General features: G+C 39.6%; 1 protein-coding gene across 2 annotated transcripts in view; it reads right to left on the bottom strand.

Moving 5' to 3' along the window:
* FSHR (follicle stimulating hormone receptor) overlaps window positions 1-19,375 on the bottom strand; it is a 163,522-nt gene that overhangs the window by 88,030 nt on the left and 56,117 nt on the right. For both annotated transcript variants that reach the window (XM_060168664.1, XM_060168665.1), the window contains exon 2: window positions 9,117-9,188. In XM_060168664.1, the coding sequence (XP_060024647.1) occupies window positions 9,117-9,188 (72 nt within the window). The remainder of the gene's footprint in view (window positions 1-9,116; window positions 9,189-19,375) is intronic.

Raw genomic sequence — 19,375 nt, 5'->3', positions numbered from 1 at the left:
CCAACTTTTACATTTCCCAGCTGCTGACTAAGTTAATTTGCAACTTAACAGGCAGCCCAGTTTGCAAAGCCTTGAACTAAAGCCAGTCTCAGCAGGATCTTTACCCAGAAATGAGTTGGTATACTGAAACTTGAAGGTGAAAAAAATATTCCAAGAAGAGGTTTCCTCTCCTCTACGACTGTCCCAGGAGAGGTTTCCTCTCCTCTATGACTGTCTCCTCTAGACTCTAGGTTCTGGTTTATGGCAATTCCAAGTGTTTAGGCACAGAAATCCTCTCTTCTAATTTTAAATGACATCAAAGGAAGCTTTCACAGCCTTAATCCTCCCCTTTGTCGCCTTTTACTTTAGTAGAATGATTCTGGAAAATGGTAGACGCCAACAAAAAGGAAGCCTGGTGTAGCCGAAAGAACCAGATTACCTTGGGTTCAAATCCTAGCTTCCCTGCAAAAGAACTCTCTGATGCTAGTTGATTGCTAACCTTTTCTGAATGTCAGTATCCCTGTCTATAAAGTGCAGATGAACTGAAATGTATTTAAAACACCTGGCCCCAAATAGGTGCTGAAAAATTGTTGATTTTAGACAGTCAGCTTCATTTACTGAAGTGTAATTTAACAAATAATACTATTCACTCATTTTAACTCTTCCAGGAGTTTTTTTTTACAAATTCATATATTTTGTAACAACCATCACGGTCAAGATATGGAACATCTCCATCAGCCTTAAAATTTCCTTTGCACCCCTTCCCAGACAATCCCAACCATCACCCTTGGCCCCAAGTACTGATGTGCTTCCTGTCACAATAGATTGGATATTCTTTCTTCAAGTTTCATGTAAATGGAATTGTTTGCTGTATGGTATATTCTTTTGTGTTTCGCTTCTTTGCCTTAGTAGAAATGCTTGAGACTCATCCATGTGGTTGTGTCAGTAGTTTATTCCCTTTTATTACTTATTCATACTCTGTTGTATGAATAGAACATAATTTGTTTACCCAGTGACCTGGTGATGAGTACTTGGATCGTTTTTAGTTGGGAGCTATTATGAATAAACTCTGTTATCAACATTCTTGAACAAGTCTTTGTGTGGACATATGTTTTCATTTCTCTTGGGTAAATACTTTATAAGGAACTGTCAAACTGTTTCCCAAAGGGGTTGTACTGTTTTGCAGTCTCACCAGATACATACGAGAGTTCCAGTCACTCCACAGTTTCACCAATGCCTATATTGTGAGTCTTTAATTCTAGCTATTCTAGTGGGTATGGGTATGTAATGGTATTCCTTTAAGGTTTTAAAATTCATTTCTGTAATGGCCACTAATATTGGATATCTTTTTATGTGCTTATTGTCCATTTGTGTATCTTTGGGAAGTATCCATTCAGATCTTTTGCCTATTTTCAATTGGATTGTTTATCTACTTATTTTTCACCTTTAAGAGTTCTTTATATATTCTTAATACAAGTCCTTTTTCAGAAGCGTGTTTTGGAAATATTTTTCTCCCCGCCTGTGGCTTGGTTTTTCATTTTCCTGATAGCTGTTCTTTTGAAGAGCAGAGATTTTATTTTCACTTCATCAAAATAAAATCTGATCTTATGCTTTTTGTGTCCTATTTAAGAAACGTTTGCCTATCCCGAGATTGTGAAGATTTTCTCCTACATTTTCTTCTAGATATTTTAAAGTTTTAGCTTTTACATTTAAGACTATGATCTGTTCAGAGGTAGATTTTGTATATGACATGAGGTAAGGGTTGAGGTTTATTTTTTTTCCCATGTGAATACCGAGTTGATTCAGCACCGTTTGTGGAAAAAAAGTATTCTTTCCTTATTGTAACCAACTCTTTCAAGACACAGAGGATGAGGGGACATTTCCCAACTCATTTTATAGCACCAGTGTAACAAAACAAAACAGAGCAATTATAAGAAAAAAAATATACAGGCTAACATCTCTACAAATATAGACACAAAAATTCTTAACAAAATATTAGTCAATCAAAATCTGTGTGTGCAAGTGAACTGTAACAAATCCAAGTCAGATAGTTAGTTGCTCAAAATAACCCATGTAATTTCCATCACGCTCACTATGACACTCAAACTTTTCCCCATGGCCTATAAGGTTCTCCATGACCTCACCCCAGCTTCTTCTATGACCTCATCTCCTACCACCTCCCCTCTGTTTGTTCTCCTTCAACCACACCATGTAGATACACTATATGTGTTGTGGTGAATACTCTTTCTACAAATTGGATTCAGACTTAAATATCATCCACTCAGTAGCTTTCACCTGTGAACGTACGTTAGCGTCATCAAGGGAGTTTTAAAAAATGATCAATCCTTGGCCCTACCCTAGACAGATAGAATGAAAAATCCCTGGAAATGACAGTCAAGCTTGTGCATTATTTTTTTTTTTTTTTTTTTTTTTTGCGGTACGCGGGCCTCTCACTGTTGTGGCCTCTCCCGCCGCGGAGCACAGGCTCTGGACGCGTAGGCTCAGCGGCCATGGCTCAGGGGCCCAGCCGCTCCGCGGCATGTGGGATCTTCCCGGACCAGGGCACGAACCCGTGTCCCCTGCATCGGCAGGCGGACCCCCAACCACTGTGCCACCAGGGAAGCCCTGCATTATTTTTTAAAATAAGCTTTTAGAAGTTCCCCAGAGGATTCTAAAGTACAACCTGAACCTCATTATCACTTTTTTTTTTTTTTTTTTTTTTTGCCCTGGGATTCAGATCCCCTCTTCCCATTCAGAGGTCCAGCCACTCCAACACTGGCCTTCAGTTTTTTATCAGGAGACTGTAGAATCATCAGCCTTTCCTTCTTGCTTTATTTCACTAAGTGGGACTCAAGGCTGCTTTGCCCATTAACTCTCAGAATCACAGACGGTCAGAGTAGGAACAGACCTAAGGAAATGTTAGGGAGGCAAAGCAGGTTGGAACCCAAATTTTCCAGCACCGGTGCCATTAGTATTTTAGTTACCTGACTTATTTCCTTTCCCTTTATCTGTGCTGAGTGAGCCCAAAGAACTGAGAATTGGAGGATATCAGCTTTTTTAGTGTGCTTGCAACCGTTTTCATTCAATAAATGTCTTCCTCTACAAGTCCCTCTATTAACTTTTCTTCCCCCAGTGATCTGGGGGTGGAGGCTGGAGTGTCAGACTAGTATTCTCATTTTCATATGCGAATAAATCACTTGATTATACTTTTTGTCCTTATCATGAATATTTCAGATGAATTTTATATGGTTCATATTTATGGTTTGGGAGCTGTTTCACATTTTGGCTCCTTGCCGTCTCATCTGCATGTACCACATCTCAGCTGATGTTGATTGGTCTCATTTACATATTCATCATGCTCCTATTTTCAAAGATATTTTATTATACGCTGGCTTTTCTTCCCCCTCCAGTGTTACAATAGCACGTAGATGTGTTTTTAAATTGCACTCATTTCCATACATAACTTTTCTGGTTACCATAAATCACCACATTGTCACCTCCTCCCCCCCACCCTATTTAGTGTAGTCTTCACACTTTATACCAAGCTGATATATGACTCCAAGATAATTAAAGATAAGGTAAACAGTTTACAGTGCACTTTGAAAAGCCACTTCACACTGCAGAGAGTTTAATGATTTCCTTTTCCCCCAGTCAGTCCCAAAGCAGTGAAGAGTCAGGAGGTTTGAGAGAGTGATGCTGAGGAAAGCTAAGGTGTGACAGTGATCATTTCATTTCTATTGGAGAATCTCCTGCTCCACTTCTACCAAAAGACTCTGTTCCCTCTTGACTTCTTATAGAAGCAGAGGCGGGTGGGTTAAGCTGGATTAATCAAAGATGGATTAGCATGGATTGGGGCAGAGTTACTGGATTCTTCCAGTTATTCTAACAGGAGGAAGGGGGAAGAATCAAACGTAGCAAATCCCCAACTACCCAGGTCACAAAGCCCTCTCTCTTCTGGATGAGAAGAGGACTAATTTTCTTTTTAGACATTCATTGTTTGCTCCCAACTACCAGCATCTAGTCTCCACTTTTTTTTTTTCATCAGTGGCCTCAGTTTTTGTTTGTGGATCTCCCTCCCCCCATTCCAAATCCATGTGGTTGGGGTAGGTGTTCTCACCTCTAGGTATGGAGCCCGTTACCCAGGCCACAGCCAATTTGAACATTACATTCTCTTAGCTGCAGTGGTTGGTCCAGGAATGGTTGTGTGATCTAAGCAAGTCAGACTTAAATCTTAAGACTTTTATGGGATTGAGCAAGAAAAAGGGCAGCACATTCCCCCTGAATAGAACCTGAGATGATGTTTGAAGGCAGGACTGCTACTGCTTTCTTGCCACCAAGGGTGGGGCTCAGGGCTGGAATGAACATAGTGAAGGGAGACCAGAGAGAGGGGGAGAGGCCGAGTCCTAAGGACCTTGAACCTGAATAGAGCTGTTTCTAAAGCCATTCCTTCTCGCTGACCATCAAGTTAAATGAGCCATTAAACTCCCTTCTTTCCTTCAGCCTGTTTGAAGTTTATTTTCTTTTGCCCTCACACAACAGAAAGAGTCCGAACAAATACAGTGTTTGTATCACCTATTTTGCACATATTGTCCTGTACATTTTTGTCCTGGGTTTGATTTTAAACTATAGCCATGTAAGTGCCTAGATCAGAGCAGAGTCTCAGCCAGTGTTTGTATGTCTGTTAATTCCTCCATCAGTTATCATTATCATTCCTACGACTTAGTATTTTCTTGTTATATCTGGGTATCTTCTCTCTCCAACTACTTCTATTTTTTCATTTTTATTTGTGCATTTATCAGATATTTATTGTGGGTACCTGACTCTGTGTGAGACATCATGGATCCAATAATGAGTAAAAGCAATCGTGTCCTTGTGCTCATGGAAATTACAGTCCAATAGGGGAGTTAGAGATTAATTCAAGTAATACATAAGTAAGTGTAAGAGTGTTAAAATGAGAGTCACCACCTAGAGTCTAGTGGTGATATGAGAGTGTATTATATTAGCAGGAGGTTTTGTCCTAGTTGGGGAGGTCAGGGGGAGCGTTCCTGGGCAAGTGATACTGGTGTCAGGGTCTGAAGAATGAGGAGGAACTTACTAAATTAAGAGGGCAGAGTGGAAAGGAAGTTCTAGTCAGAAGGAGCAAGCAAGGCCCATGGTGGGCTGCATAACATGGTACGTTTTATGAACTGAAGAAGAGCCGGTAGAGCAAAGGACAAAACGTGAGCAGTCTAGTTTCTTTTTTATGTTAAGAGCAGCAGTAAGGTATGGAGAGAGAGAGAGAGAGAGAGAGAGAGAGAGCGAGCGAGAGAGCACGTGCGTGTGTACCAGGTGCACCAGGTGTTGAAGGTGACATGATTAGGTATGAATTTAGAAAATGTCACTCTGGTTGCTGTGTAGAGAATGGATGAGGGTGAGGGGAGAGCATGCTGGTGGATGGGGAGGCACAAGTAGAAGACTGGTGCAGGTTTCCAGGACAAGATAATGGTAGCTGGAGAAGGAGACGAGCGGATAGATTAGAGGTGAAGCCAGGAGATAAAACAACAGGACTTGGTGTTGTACTTAATACGAAGTTAAGTTACACTCTGACCTTGCTCTGAAAGAACAATCTTAAGGATCTGGAAAAACGTGTAAACTCCAAATGCAATCTGATAAATACGCTATTGCTACTACAAGCACGAGATTATGGTTTGGAAGCACTGGGAGAGTTCTGGAAAGGCTGTACAGGGATTGGGGGGTAAACATTTGCTCTGGCTCTTGGGGGAAAAGCAGGCTTCTACCAAGTGGAATTTTAGGCAGAAGGACAGCATCTATATAAGACCGGTGTGAAAGTATATTTGTTCACTTGTTCATTTATACCTTCACCTGCACCTATTTTTTGGTCTACGTGCCAGGCATTGTCCAAAGAACCAGCCATCACATTCTAAATAAGCAATACGATGTCTGGTAATGGTAGTGCTTGGGAAATGGCAAATCTTCCTACCTGGCAAAAGTGTGGGGTATACTGTGTATGACTGTGTATGGTGGGAGATAATGAGCTTTGATTTCTGTGTCAGAGACTTAAGACTGAAACCCATAGCAGTGATGGTCCCTAGAGGTACCCAAAGTCCCTGCAAGGGACTTTGAGCAGAGCAGGTCTGGAAGCAGAGTGGTGGGAGATTGGAGCTGGGGCAGGCAGAGCAGCCTCACGCAGTAGGCTATGCAAGTGACTTTAAACCTCATAGCTGCAGGAGTAGGATGAGGACAGGGTTCCAGAGATAGTTTTGAGAGGGAGTCAATAGAACAGGAAGAGCACCTGCACAGAAGAAAGAGAGAAGGCACATGAGTCGAGGGAGACTGAATTTTCTTGCTTGGGAAGCTGGGCAGATGGTGATGTTATTCATTGGGCAATATGGGAAGATGAGAAATTTAAGGGTAAAGATAATGAGTTTGTCTGGATATGCTGAATTTGAGGCACTTGTGGTTCACTTAAGGGTAGATATTGAGGACTCCCTCCATTTCAAAACAAGAATTATGGCCTCAGAAGAGAGGTGGGGTTTGCAGATGAAGGTTTAGGAGCCCTGGTAGTAAGATATAATTGATAAATAATAATGAGGATGTGACTATAAAAAAAGAAAATGGCCAAAACTGGCACCCTGGAATATCTGAACTTTTGAGGAGCAACTGAGGAAAAAGAGAAGGGACAGAACTGGTTATGGAGTAGTCTGGAAGGTTCAGAGGACAGGCAGGAGGATGTGGTGTCACCGACGTTAAAAGGGGAAAGAGTATTGAGAAGGATGGCATGAACGGTCAGTGTAATCAATGGCTACCTATCGGTTAAATACTAAGGGACAAAGTAGCAGTCATTAGTTCTGACAGTTTTGGTATTGTTGGGACCTCTGACAGAGTAATTTAGTGTTAGAGAATTTGTGGTTGAATAGCAAGAGGACAGGCTGAGGAGTGATTGAAAGGAAAGGGTAGAGAGGCAGTGAACACGGGCTGCTTTTTCAAGAGTGGCAGTGATGGGGAAGAGAGAGGATGGTAGCAGGGAAGGAAAGCAGGATTTATCCAGAAAGCTTTCTCCCCTTCCTTTTAATAAGGATATGTGAAACTGGGCCACATGTGCAGAATGAGTGAAAGGGATTTTGTGATTTGTGAAGAGGGAGATATTGAAGAGGAAGCCAATATTTATTAAGTTCAGAAAACTGGTTAAAAACTGGAGGAAGAACATAAATGAAGAACATAAATGTGGAAAGGAGATGAGAGCTTATCAGTGACCAAGAATAGGAGGTGAGACAATGGATGAAGGTGAGCCTAGGGACTGAAGGGTACAAATAGTCTGTTCAGAGTTCAGTTCGGTACTGGGTTCTCTGCTCCGGAATGTTTTGGAAATCTTAGGACATAAAAAGTGTTGAAAACATAAGATTAATTTTTCTGGCATCTGTGGCAGTGCAGGCTGACTAATAAAGGCATGAGGTAGAAATGGACAACCTGTGTCTGAGGAAGTTGAGTTTCTGAACCAGCTGTTCTGTCTCTGGTATTATTGCTATGTCAGCTCAGATCAACTAGCTATCGCCAAAGGAAGGTCTCATGGTAGCCTGAGTACTCAATGAGAGGTCAGTCACATTTGCTGGATTGAATTTATTAAGGTGAATTATTTGTGGTACCTGGGATTCCTGTCTTTAGAATTATTTCTATGTAATTACAGAACTTTTGTGGGGGGAGACCTATCCAATAGTCACCTAGTCTCTTAATTCCAGGCAGGGCAATGGCTGATCCATCCAGGAATACACCTCGAGTCAAAAGCTCTCCAACTCTGTTCCTTCCCTGTTTTCCTTGGTGAGCTCTGCTCAGATGAGTGCCCCATCTCCCAGTTCCTACGCATGTTGAATGTCTTCAAGAATTGTAAACATGGAAGACTCAGGTCTTAAACTGGGCTCTCATCCAACTGGGAGAAGCTTGCGCATAGAAATTAGAGATCACATAAGCTACCCCCCCCCTTTAAAATCTCCTCCCTTAATACACAGATGAGGAAGCCAAGGTTCTGAGAGATAAGGTGATTTAATCAAGGTTACACAGTAAGTTTATATTAAAATTAACACTCAGACCCAGGATTCTGACCAACCTCCTCTAAGCAGTTGGCATAACTGCTCAAACACATTGCCACTCTCTCTGCTTTGTGTTTCTTTCATTAATGGATTTCTTTCTCGCTTCCTCAGACCTGGGCAAGTGTTCTTTTTAAAAGTGCAGTGAAAGAACCAAGACGAAAATTGAATGACTTAAAGGAGAAACTTATATAACTGGGGGGGGGGGGGCGTGGGCATTGCTTTATTCTTATAATGAAAAAAAACCATTCTTTTCTGTGTAATCCATCTATATTACTGTACTTACTGTCATTAAGTTCTAGATTCTGGCTGTGGTGAAAAACACTTTTCCCATCCCTAAAAGCCTAGGGGATGGGATCAAGGACCTTCAAAGGCAGGGTGGGTTACCTTAAGCATGAAAGAATTTGCTGTTTTTTCTTACTCTACCCTACTTTGAGAAAAGCCTATTTGGGGAAACCCGTACATTACACTAGCCCAGTAGATAGCGAGTGTTCACATTAACAAAGTGTCCTCTTTTCAAAGGAAATCGCCCTCAGTGCTCTAAACTTTCCCAATACTTTTGAATGTTTATATATCACTTACCACTTGTCAGCATGGCTTAGGAACAAGAAGTCCAGAAAATCTCTAAAGCACAAATGTTAGGCCCTGCTGTCAATTAAAAATTAATCAGAGTTAATAATAATTAACTCTATTAATAGTTAATTAATAGAGAGGATCTCTTAAAAAGAATGGATGTCAGCAGAGAAAATAGGCTTTGATTTATAAAACTTTCACTCACAGGTTTGAGTGAGCAACACCTTATACCAAAAAAGTGAGCAACACCTTATACCAAAAAAGTGAGAATTGCTTGGATTCACCTTATGCTGATTTCAGTGGCCACATGCTGAAAGACACTACTGTTTAGGACCTGTGGTAAGGAAATACAATGGGACAAGGTGCAAAACCTTCGCTTAGTGTGTGATTCTGGTTCCTAAGCACAGAGAATCATGCTAGACGTGGTCTGAGGTTGCTGCCCATAGCCCATGTGAAGCATTCACCCACTACTCAGGTACATACATTTTCTCCAGGTCCCCAAATCCCGAAAATGCTCCTTTTGGGATGACTTGAAGCTTGGTGAGAACAAACCTCCTGAAAAGAGAGTGGACATAAAATATCACAACCTATCCATTCATTGGTAAGGCATCGAGTGCCTAGTGTATAATAGCAGATAACAGCCAAGGTATACCAAGTGTTACGATTGCTTCTCCATGGTCTCTTTTCACCCACACCACAAAGCAGTGATGTTGGCAGTATTGTTATCCCCATTTTGTATAAGAGGAAACTGAGGTTTAAGGAGGTTAGCAAACTTACCCAGGGTCACATGGCTAATATGTGGCAGAGCTAGGATATGAACCTTCTTGTCACCACTACTCCATTTGACTCCTACAGCCCTGTGAGGCCGCTTCTCTTTCTCTATTCCAACTCCCAATACCTCCTCCCTATTATCCTTCTTAGCTGACCTTGCTTCTTACTTCAGAGAAAATGAAACCAGTAGAAGAGGACTTCCTCATGCTCTCACATGGCTCCCAGCCATCCTCCCACCTGTACCTGGGCTTTATATACCTTGCCTTCCCTCCTGTTACCATGGGTGAGCTGTCCAGGGTCCTGACTAAAAACAGTCCCTCCAACCCCTGCCATATCTCTTTCCTTGTCTTGTAGTGAAGGTAGCCACTACAGCAATTCCCCCCTTTCTTTCATACATTTCCTTCCCATCAGTATACAGACATGCCTTAATTTCTCCCATCTAAGAAAAGTCTTAACCTCAGCCCCCTTCAGCTTTTGCCATTTTCTTCTGCTTGAAATATTTGCCTCACACCTGCCTCAAAATTCCTTCCAATGGCTCTGCATCTCAGTCAGGAAAAAAACCCTCTTGTATTGTGTTGACCAAAAGGTTCATTCGTTTTTTTCTGTAAGGTGGCTCTAGTAACACTTAGTTGTCTTTAACTTCATTCGAAACAATTTTGTTAGATTGTATGTGACAGCTGTCATATCAGCGTGCAATGAAAAAAAAGACATCAAAATCGGTGAATTTTGGTGTGGCCATTTTGATATTGAAGATGGAAGAAAAAAAGCAACATTTTCGGCATATTATGCATTATTATTTCAAGAAAGGTAAAAATGGGACCGAAGTGCAAAAACAGATTTGTGCAGCGTATGGAGAAGGTGCTGTGACTGATGGAACGTGTCAAAAGTGGTTTGCGAAGTTTTGTGCTGGAGATTTCTCGTTGGATGATGCTCCACGGTTGGGTTGACCAGTTGAAGTTGATAGCGATCAAATCGAGACATTAACTGAGAACAGTCAATGTTATACCATGAGGGAGATAGCCGACATACTCAAAATATCCAAATCAAGCCTTGAAAATCATTTGCACCAGCTTGGTTACGTTAATCACTTTGCTGTCTGGGTTCCACATAAGTTAAGTGAAAAAAAACCCTTCTTGACCATATTTCTGCATGCGATTCTCTACTTAAACATAACAAAAACATTCCGTTTTTAAAACAAATTGTGACTGGTGCTGAAAAGTGGATACTGTACAATAATGTGGAACAGAAGAGATCATGGGGCAAGCGAAATGAACCACCACCAACCGCATCAAGGCCAGTCTTCATTCAAAGAAGGTAATGTTGTGTATATGGTGGGATTGGAAGGGAGTCCTCTATTATGAGCTCCTTCCAGAAAACCAAACAGTTAATTCCAACAACTACTGCTCCCAGTAGACCAACTGAAAGCAGCACTCGATGAAAAGCATCAGGAATTAGTCAACAGAAAATGCATAATCTTCCATCAGGGTAACGCAAGACCGCACGTTTATTTGATGACCAGGCAAAAACTGTAACAGCTTGGCTGGGAAGTTGATTCATCTGTTGTATTCACCAGACATTGCACCTTGGGATTTCCATTTATTTCAGCCTTTACAAAATTCTCTTAATGGAAAAATTTCAATTCCCTGGAAGACTGTAAAAGGCACCTGGAACAGTTCTTTGCTCAAAAAGGTAAAAAGTTTTGGGAAGATGGAATCATGAAGTTGCCTGAAAAATGGCAGAAGGTAGTGGAACAAAAGGATGAATACATTGTTCAATAAAGCTCTTGGTGAAAATGAAAAGTGTGTCTTTTATTTTTACTTAAAAATCAAAGTCACATTTTGGCCAACCCAATATATCACGGCCTGCAGGACCCTATAGGATCTTCCCACTCTCCCTTCCCGTATATCCTCTAACCTCAATTTTGACAGCTCACACCATTGCTTATCTCATTCTCTTCACAGTAATCTTGCTATTCTTTGTACATGCCAGGTTCCTTCTTGCCTAATATTTCTGCATTTGCAATTCTCTCTTCCTGGAGCATTCCTCTCTCAGATATCCTTCTTCCTTGCTCTTTCATCCAGCTGCTTACTCACATGTCACTTTCTCAGTGAGGCTTTCCCTAACCACCCTATTTAAAATGACAGTTTTCCCAACTTAGTCCCTTAACCCCTTTCTTCATAGTACTTCTGACATGTTACACTTTATATTATCTATTTATGTATTCATATACTTATTTATCTTTTACCCATAACTAGAATGCAAGCTCTGCGAAGGGAGGAATTTTTGTCTGATTTGTCTACTGTTGTATACCAAACGCCTAGAACAGTGGCTGGTACGTGACACATATTCAGAAAAACATTTCTTGAATGGCTATTGAAGTCTGAGAGTTCAAGGCTTGAGGGTAGAATTACAAGTGACTCTTCGGGAATCTCTACAGTGGGAATACTATTTCTTCCTCTGCCTTTCCTCCCTCCCACTTTCTCTTACTTTGCAGTTGGTTAATAGGGAGTTGGTTTTCTTTCCACTTTAATCCTTCCTTCTGCAAGGCAGTCTGTCAGTAGGAATTCAGTACTGTGGACTTGGATAGTTTCACAAACTTTCATTGCTTTTATTCCTATTATTTATTGGTATTAGTGAAATTCCCATTTCACATAAAGTTATCGTTCAGGCAAACAGTTCTTTTCTTCCACTTTGTTTGTTTGCCTTTGGTCACCATGTGCACCAGCTCCATGGTGAGGAATCATGAGAGAGAATCCTGTGCACTTTTCTCGCTCTGGAGGAGTTTATATACATGGGAAGGCAAAAACAGAAGCCTTGGAATCACCAGGAAACAGATGTGGGATATAGTTGATGTAATAACTATAGATGTTATACAGGAATGAAATGTGAAATATCCCAAAGTACATAAATATATAAGAGGAAGATTGGAAGGAGTGGGCGAATTTGAGCCTGGGTCTCAGAACTATCAGATCATACTAAAAGCATAGTCTCTGTGAAACTATTGGATCTAATTTAGGATTGAGTGTAATGGTTCTAGAACAGTATCAACTTCTAGAACACTCATCTGAAAAGAATCAAGGTCAGTTCATAGTCTCTTAATGTACTCAATCTTAGTTAACATAGACAAATTCCTTTTGTTCCTATTTATCACAAGACAGAAGAATGAGGAAAACAAATTGGTAAAAGCAAATAATAAAATTGCTTTAAACTACCCAATCAGTCTAAAGTTTCAAGGGAGTTGAAATATTAAGGTAAATATTAGTTAATAAGATGTGCAAAGAGTAGAATCTTGGATAATTGACTCTATTTAATAACAGGTCAACTAGATAGTTCTTTTTGGTTCAACTCTAGTAGAAGGCACATTTTCTAAAAATTTCAACATCTGTGCCTGTATTAAGTGGTTCAAACTAATTAATATAATTAAATGTTTTTGAAGATTGAAAGTCTTGACTTCCATTTCCTGAAATGCTATAAATTAGATAACCTGAAGATATTTCCACCAAAGATCACCCAGAAATTTTCTATAAAACATAACCACTATTGTTTTAATTGCATAGCTGAGCTTATTAGAAAATATAAGAAATTCCTAGGGTCCTACAGTAGAACAACTGAAAACCAGATGGAACCTTGAGTTGTGAATGTAAACAGAATTCTAAGAGGGTTAATTGAAGTCAGTGTATTTGGGGGGGGTGGGGAAGAAGGGAGGAGTGGGGAGAGGGTTGTCTGGACTTGGTAGACAAGGAATTTGTGTTTTGATGCCCAACTGGTACATGAGATGAAACATGGATGATGGAATGCAAAGATCTGTTTCTGTGTGTCATTTGTCTGTCTACCTAGCTACCTGCCTACCTACCTATCACATGTGCATTCTAGAAAGAAAGATACAGAAAATGGAGAACAGGCAACTTTCAATGAAATAACATGTGGATAATTTCCAGAAATTATGAAAGGCATAAATCCTCAGATTCAGAAATCTCAACAAGTTCCATGAAGGATAACAAATCCACTGCTGGATACCTGTGAATTAAAACTGTAGAGCCAAAAAAGAAAATATTTTAAATGCAAACAGAGAAAAAAAAGACATATTATCTTCAAAGAAAAAACAATTAGAAAACTTCGTAAAAATATCTTCAAAATTATTAGAGAAAATAACTGCCAGTTTAGAATCCTGTGCCCAGAAATAATCATTCAAACATGAGGGTAAAATAAAGACACTTTTAGACAAATTTAATTAGCCATTAACAAAGTTTTAGCAAAAGAATTCCCTTAGAAAATAAGATAATTTAATCCAGTAGGAAGTCTCCAAAAATAAGAAGGAATAGTGAACAAAGAAATTAATGCTCCTTATTGAACAGGTTGGTTTTTCATAATGGTTGGAAAATTCACCTATTTAATAAGGAACACTAAAAGAATGTTGACCAAGAAGCGGGTCACAAAGGAAAGCAAATTGTTATCAAACAAATCATTTTCTTTGACAATGATGAATTTGAATTACTTAGAAGTCAGTAATAAGAGATAATTATCCCCACCGCCCCACCACATGTACACACGCATTTGGAGAGCCAGAACAAAACCAAATCAAACAAAACACTCTTTTAAATCATACATGGGCCAAAGGAGAAATTACATTAATAATTGGAAATTATTTGGAATTGAACCATGATGAAAATGCAACATATCAAACTTATGAGATGCAGCTAAACTGCTTCTTATAGAGAAATTTGTAGCTTTAAATTATTCTACCAGAAAAAGAGACAAAAAAGATGGAAAATTAATGTGCTAACACAGGAAAGTAGTGAAAGAACAACAGAATTGTGTTAACAGAAAACTATAAAGCAATGTTCATTCCATTTCTGGCTAGAACTTAAAATGCAAACTCAAAAGCAGTTTAATAAAAAAAAAAGGTAAAATGAGGGGCTGTTGATAGAGATGTTTTGAGAAGATAAACACTCATCTAGACATTAAAACTTGATATATAGAGTTTAAGTTTTAATTTTTCATTTTAGAAATAAAGCAAATGAGAGTCTAACAGATTAACTGTAAACACTTTGCAAAATTTGTTTGCCTTGAGAGAAGAAACCTAGGAGAGTAGAGAGAAAAAAATAATAAAGATAAGAGTAGAAATACATTAGAGAGGATCAACAAAATCAAAAGCTAACCCTTTGGAAAGACTAACAGACTAAAAAGAAATCTGTTCGTATCAACCAAGGGGGGAAAAACCCAATAAAACAATGAGAGACATGAAAAATGGCACTCAACTACAAATAAAACGTGTTTTAAATCAGAGAGCCCTAAGAACAATTTTATAACATTAGATTTAAAAAAATCAGTATGGATAATTTTCCTAGAAATATATACTTACTAAAACTGACTCATGAAGATGTAGAAAACTGAACTGATCTATAATGATCACCAAATTGGATTGGTAGTTTAACACCTATTCACCAAAAACAAGGTCAGCATCATATGATTTTAGGAGTAAATTCTACCCCTTTAAAGTGATGGAAAATCTCAATCTTTTACAAACTATTCCAGAGACTAGCAAAAGATGGAATGTTCTTCAACCCATTTAATGTGGCTGGTGGAACACCAGTAATAAAATAGACAAGGACAATAAAAGAATGGAAAGATTTAGACCAATCTCACTTATTAATGTAATTGGAAAAAATCTGAAATAGTGTAGTGACAGTGTATATCAAAATGGAGGCTAAACGAATAATATATCATTATCATTTGGGTTTGTCCCAGATTTCAAGGGTTGCTAAATATTAGATAACTCTATTAAAGGAAATTTCCACATTGAGAAATTAAAAGTGAAAAATCACGTGATTTTATTAATAGGCATAGAAAATATATTTGATAAAAACCCAAAACATTTTGACAAATGAGAAAAGGGGGGAATATTATTAATCTGATAAGGGGTAAAATCTATCAACCACTACAATAAATATCATGCTCAGTGGTGAAATATTAGACACATTCCAGTTAAAGTTAGGAATGAGGCAAGGATGTCTACTATTATGCCTTCCATTCAGTATTGTGCTAGATGCCCTCGCCTGTACAGTAAGATAAAAAAAAAGATATAGGGCTTCCCTGGTGGCGCAGTGGTTGAGAGTCCCGCCTGCCGATGCAGGGGACACGGGTTCGTGCCCCGGTCCGGGAAGATCCCACATGCCGCAGAGTGGCTGGGCCCGTGAGCCATGGCCGCTGAGCCTGCACGTCCGGAGCCTGTGCTCCGCAATGGGAGAGGCCAAAACAGTGAGAGGCCCGCGTGTCGCAAAAAAAAAAAAAAAAAAAAAAAAAAACGTATGGAGGAAGATGTGGATTAATCAATAAGGGATGCTGAAACTATTGATTATCCTTGTGGATAAAAATAACACCTTTGCTTATTACCATATTAAAATATCAGCTCCAGGTTTATTAAAAATCCAAATGAGGAAAATCAACACTTTAAAATTTTTAAATAAAATATAACATTCTATTGAGGAGACTTTCTTTAAAAAGGACACAAAAAGTGCACACCAAAATTGAAAAGCTGATAGACTTGACAATAATAAACTTAAAATTTCTCTAAAACAAAGATATATTGTAGGTTGGCGAAAGATATCTGCAACACATACAACTAACAAGGGTTAGCATCCAGAATACAAAGAACTTTACAAAATTATGAGAAAAATACAAACAACCCAGTAGAAAGATAGGCAAAAGATATGAACAGGCAGTTCATATAGGAGAAAATGCAAATGACCAATAAACATATGCAAAGATGCTCAACTTCACTAGTCATCAAGAAAATGCAAATTTAAGCAATAATTAGGTACCTTTAAACACCATCATATTGGCGAACAATAAAAGGAAAACCTCACAATAACAGTGCTGGTGAGGCAGTGGAATAATAGGACATTTTCTACACTCTTGAAGGGTAATTTTCTACAAGTACTTTCAGTAGCCATTTGGCAAAATGTATTAAAGTCAAAGAAACAAATTCCTTTGAATCCAGTTATTCTATGTCTCCTGGCCACATGTGCACCTGGAGACGGGTAAAAGATTAACTACTGCAACATCATTTGTAATCGTAGAAAACTGGAGACAAATGCTTATAAACAAGGCGATGAATAAATATTAATAAACTATGATATATTGACACAATGCTAAATTATAAAGCAGTGAAAAGGAACAAATTGACTGGAGCTACATACAACAATCTGGATAAATTCCCAAAGCATAATGTTGAGGAAAAAAAAAAGTCAATTATATGCATAATATGTGCGGTATGATATGCTTTTCATAGAGGTTAACAACATACAAAATAAAACAGTGTATTGTTTTGTATGAATCATGTTTTTTCATTCCATATTTTTGATGTTTTGACATCTTGGGGTCTGCTGACTCTGGAGGGACTACTCCTGCTACGGCTAACTCCTAGAGATAGCAAACAACTGGCCTGAGAGTGTGCCTTTCTTATGCAAACCAACTAATCCATACCCCCAGGCACCTCCTTTAAGGGCCCCTTACACCCTGGGCCACCATTCCTCTGTCCTAATCACCCCAGGGAAGCTTCTACACCACAGAGTCCGCTGAAATTATTTAGACTAGCCAATCCTAAACCTGTTTACCCTGTTTCACCTGTTTTTTTTTCCCTTGGAAGCCACAATAAAATGTTTTCCCCCAGCTCCCTCTGCCTCACGACCAACCCTGGTGCTTCCGCATGTGCCCCCTTCTCCTGGGAGCTGTGAGAATAACAAACTATCTTTTCAATGGTAGTTTTCTCCTAATCTTTTGGCCTCACCATACTCAGATGGCAATAAGACCTATATTGCAAACCATGTTTAGAGATGCATACATATCTATCAAAAGGAAAATTCTGAGAACCACAACACCAAAATCAGCATAGTGTTTACCTCTGTGACAAGAAGAAAAGGAGTGAAACACAACTATATCTAAAATGTTTTGTATTTTTTAAAAAGATCTAAACCATTTTGACCAAACGTTAAGAGCTGGCAAAGCTGAGCGGTGCTTTCTGAGTGTTTATGATACCATTCTCTACGCTTCATACTTGAAATATTTCATAATTAGTTTTTCAAGATTGAAATTCTCACCAGGCCATATCCCAAGCATCATTTATTTATCTGTTTGTTTTTAAACAGGGAGAGCTATTTAAAAGTAGCATCGTACCCTTCATGCCAGATGGCAACTTTATCTCACTCTGTTAAGGGGGCACGAAGTTCCTGAACGATTTCTGTAAAGATATGCACAATTCAAGATGGCTCTGAAAAGAACATTTTCTTCACTGTATTGCAAGTTACTTACTGTCTCTTCCATGATAAATGGAGTGGGTGGGGTTTAATTTTTTCTTTCCTGAAATGGAGAAGCTTTAGGATTCCCTTGAACTCTGTCTCTGTTAGAAGCAATCCATATCTTGGGCAGTCCGTTCACCCTTGGCCAAATTTAATTCCTCTTTGTGGATGAAAGGAGAAGAGTTTAAAAGATCCCATAAAAAGCTTTCTGGCAGCCTGGAAAACAGCCAATATTCTTTTTGAGGAAGCTGCCTTTTTATGATGTGGCCCAAGTTTAAATGACACTGGGCTCTGTGTTCTTTGAATTTCACACAAGTTTAAAAAATTAAAGTGAGAACAGCTTGGCCCAGGGTATACAAAAAGAAATTGATCACCATCCTGACCTCAAAATGCCAAGAGTTTTTGTGCTTCACACTCTTTAGGTCAAACTGCTACCCTAATTAACTTTCTGGGAATGTGTCCAGGAAAACTATCTAAGGGGGTGGATTGAACTAAATGAGGAAATCATCCAGAAAAAAAGAGAGTTTAAATAACTTGCTTTGGCTTTTTACCATGACCCAGGAGATAACTTACCCCACTGTCAAAATCATTTAGGCACCTAATTGGTGGTATTTCTCATGTTGTTACACATGAGTCTTGAAGCCAGTGGGGCAGCCAATAGTAGGAAGGAAGAGGTGGGAAGGTAGGAAGAGGTGGCTTCCTTATATAACTGGACTTTAAGGTTTTTTTAAAGAAAAAAAAAACTTCACATTTGGCATAAGTCTTAACTGCCTAGATGTGGGGTGCTTTGTAATGTGTAATGTGAGGTGCTCTGTAAAACACAGAGAAATTGGTTCAGCTAGCATTAGCCCTTCATCCACCTTCCGGCTGTGTATGAAAATGCCAGCGGTTCATTGGGGGTTGCAAAGCCTCTCATGGGGTTTCTTGGAATAGAGGTGTCAGTGTTCTTTGTATCCTTCTTCCATAGTGTGGTGGAGACCCTTGTCCTCAACCTTAAACCAAATGTATTAAAGCAGAGGTATTAGGAGAACTAATTAAAGGGGTTGTCACTCATTTCCTGCAAATCTGGAAGACATAGAGCCTGGCTTATGACTGGAGTCTGACCTCTAAAGGTGAGAAGTGGCCAGCTGCTTTGGGAGAGGGCTGCAGTTCCACGGAACCCACAGTTCCACAGTGTGGGTTTCCCAGAAGCCGGACCTATACCCGGCTGAAGGGAGCTGGATTCTCATCCTCAAAAAAATGGACTTGCCTACCTAGTGACCAGACCCCAGAAGAAAACCTGTCTGGAGCTTCTACTCCCAGAAGCCAGTGAGAGGAAGGAACTGCTCTCCCAGAACCACAGATGGAGGTCATAAGAATTAGCCTTTGAGTATCTGCCACACCCAGAGGGGTCCAAAGCCAGGTGGCCACCGTGCCATCAGTGCTGGATCCAGTTCCTTTCCCTCCAGTCTCTCTACCTCCTAGGCCCAAGCCAGGCAAGGCCAGAAACAACAGCAAGTTGGGGAGGAATTGACAAGGAAGAGAGAAGAAATGCCCCCTTCCTCACCAGTTACAGGTTTCTGAGTCTGAAGTGGGCCCAAACAGTGGAACAGGGAGGTTTTAAATAGGATGAAAACGTGGACCTTTAATAACAGTCAACACTAGACTTTCATGACATTTATGAGACTGGAACAG

Source organism: Lagenorhynchus albirostris, chromosome 13 (genome assembly GCF_949774975.1).
Source record: "Lagenorhynchus albirostris chromosome 13, mLagAlb1.1, whole genome shotgun sequence".
NCBI classification, from domain to species: domain Eukaryota; kingdom Metazoa; phylum Chordata; class Mammalia; order Artiodactyla; family Delphinidae; genus Lagenorhynchus; species Lagenorhynchus albirostris.
The sequence above is the reverse complement of the archived record's forward strand: the minus strand, read 5'-3'. Positions and strand labels throughout refer to the sequence as shown.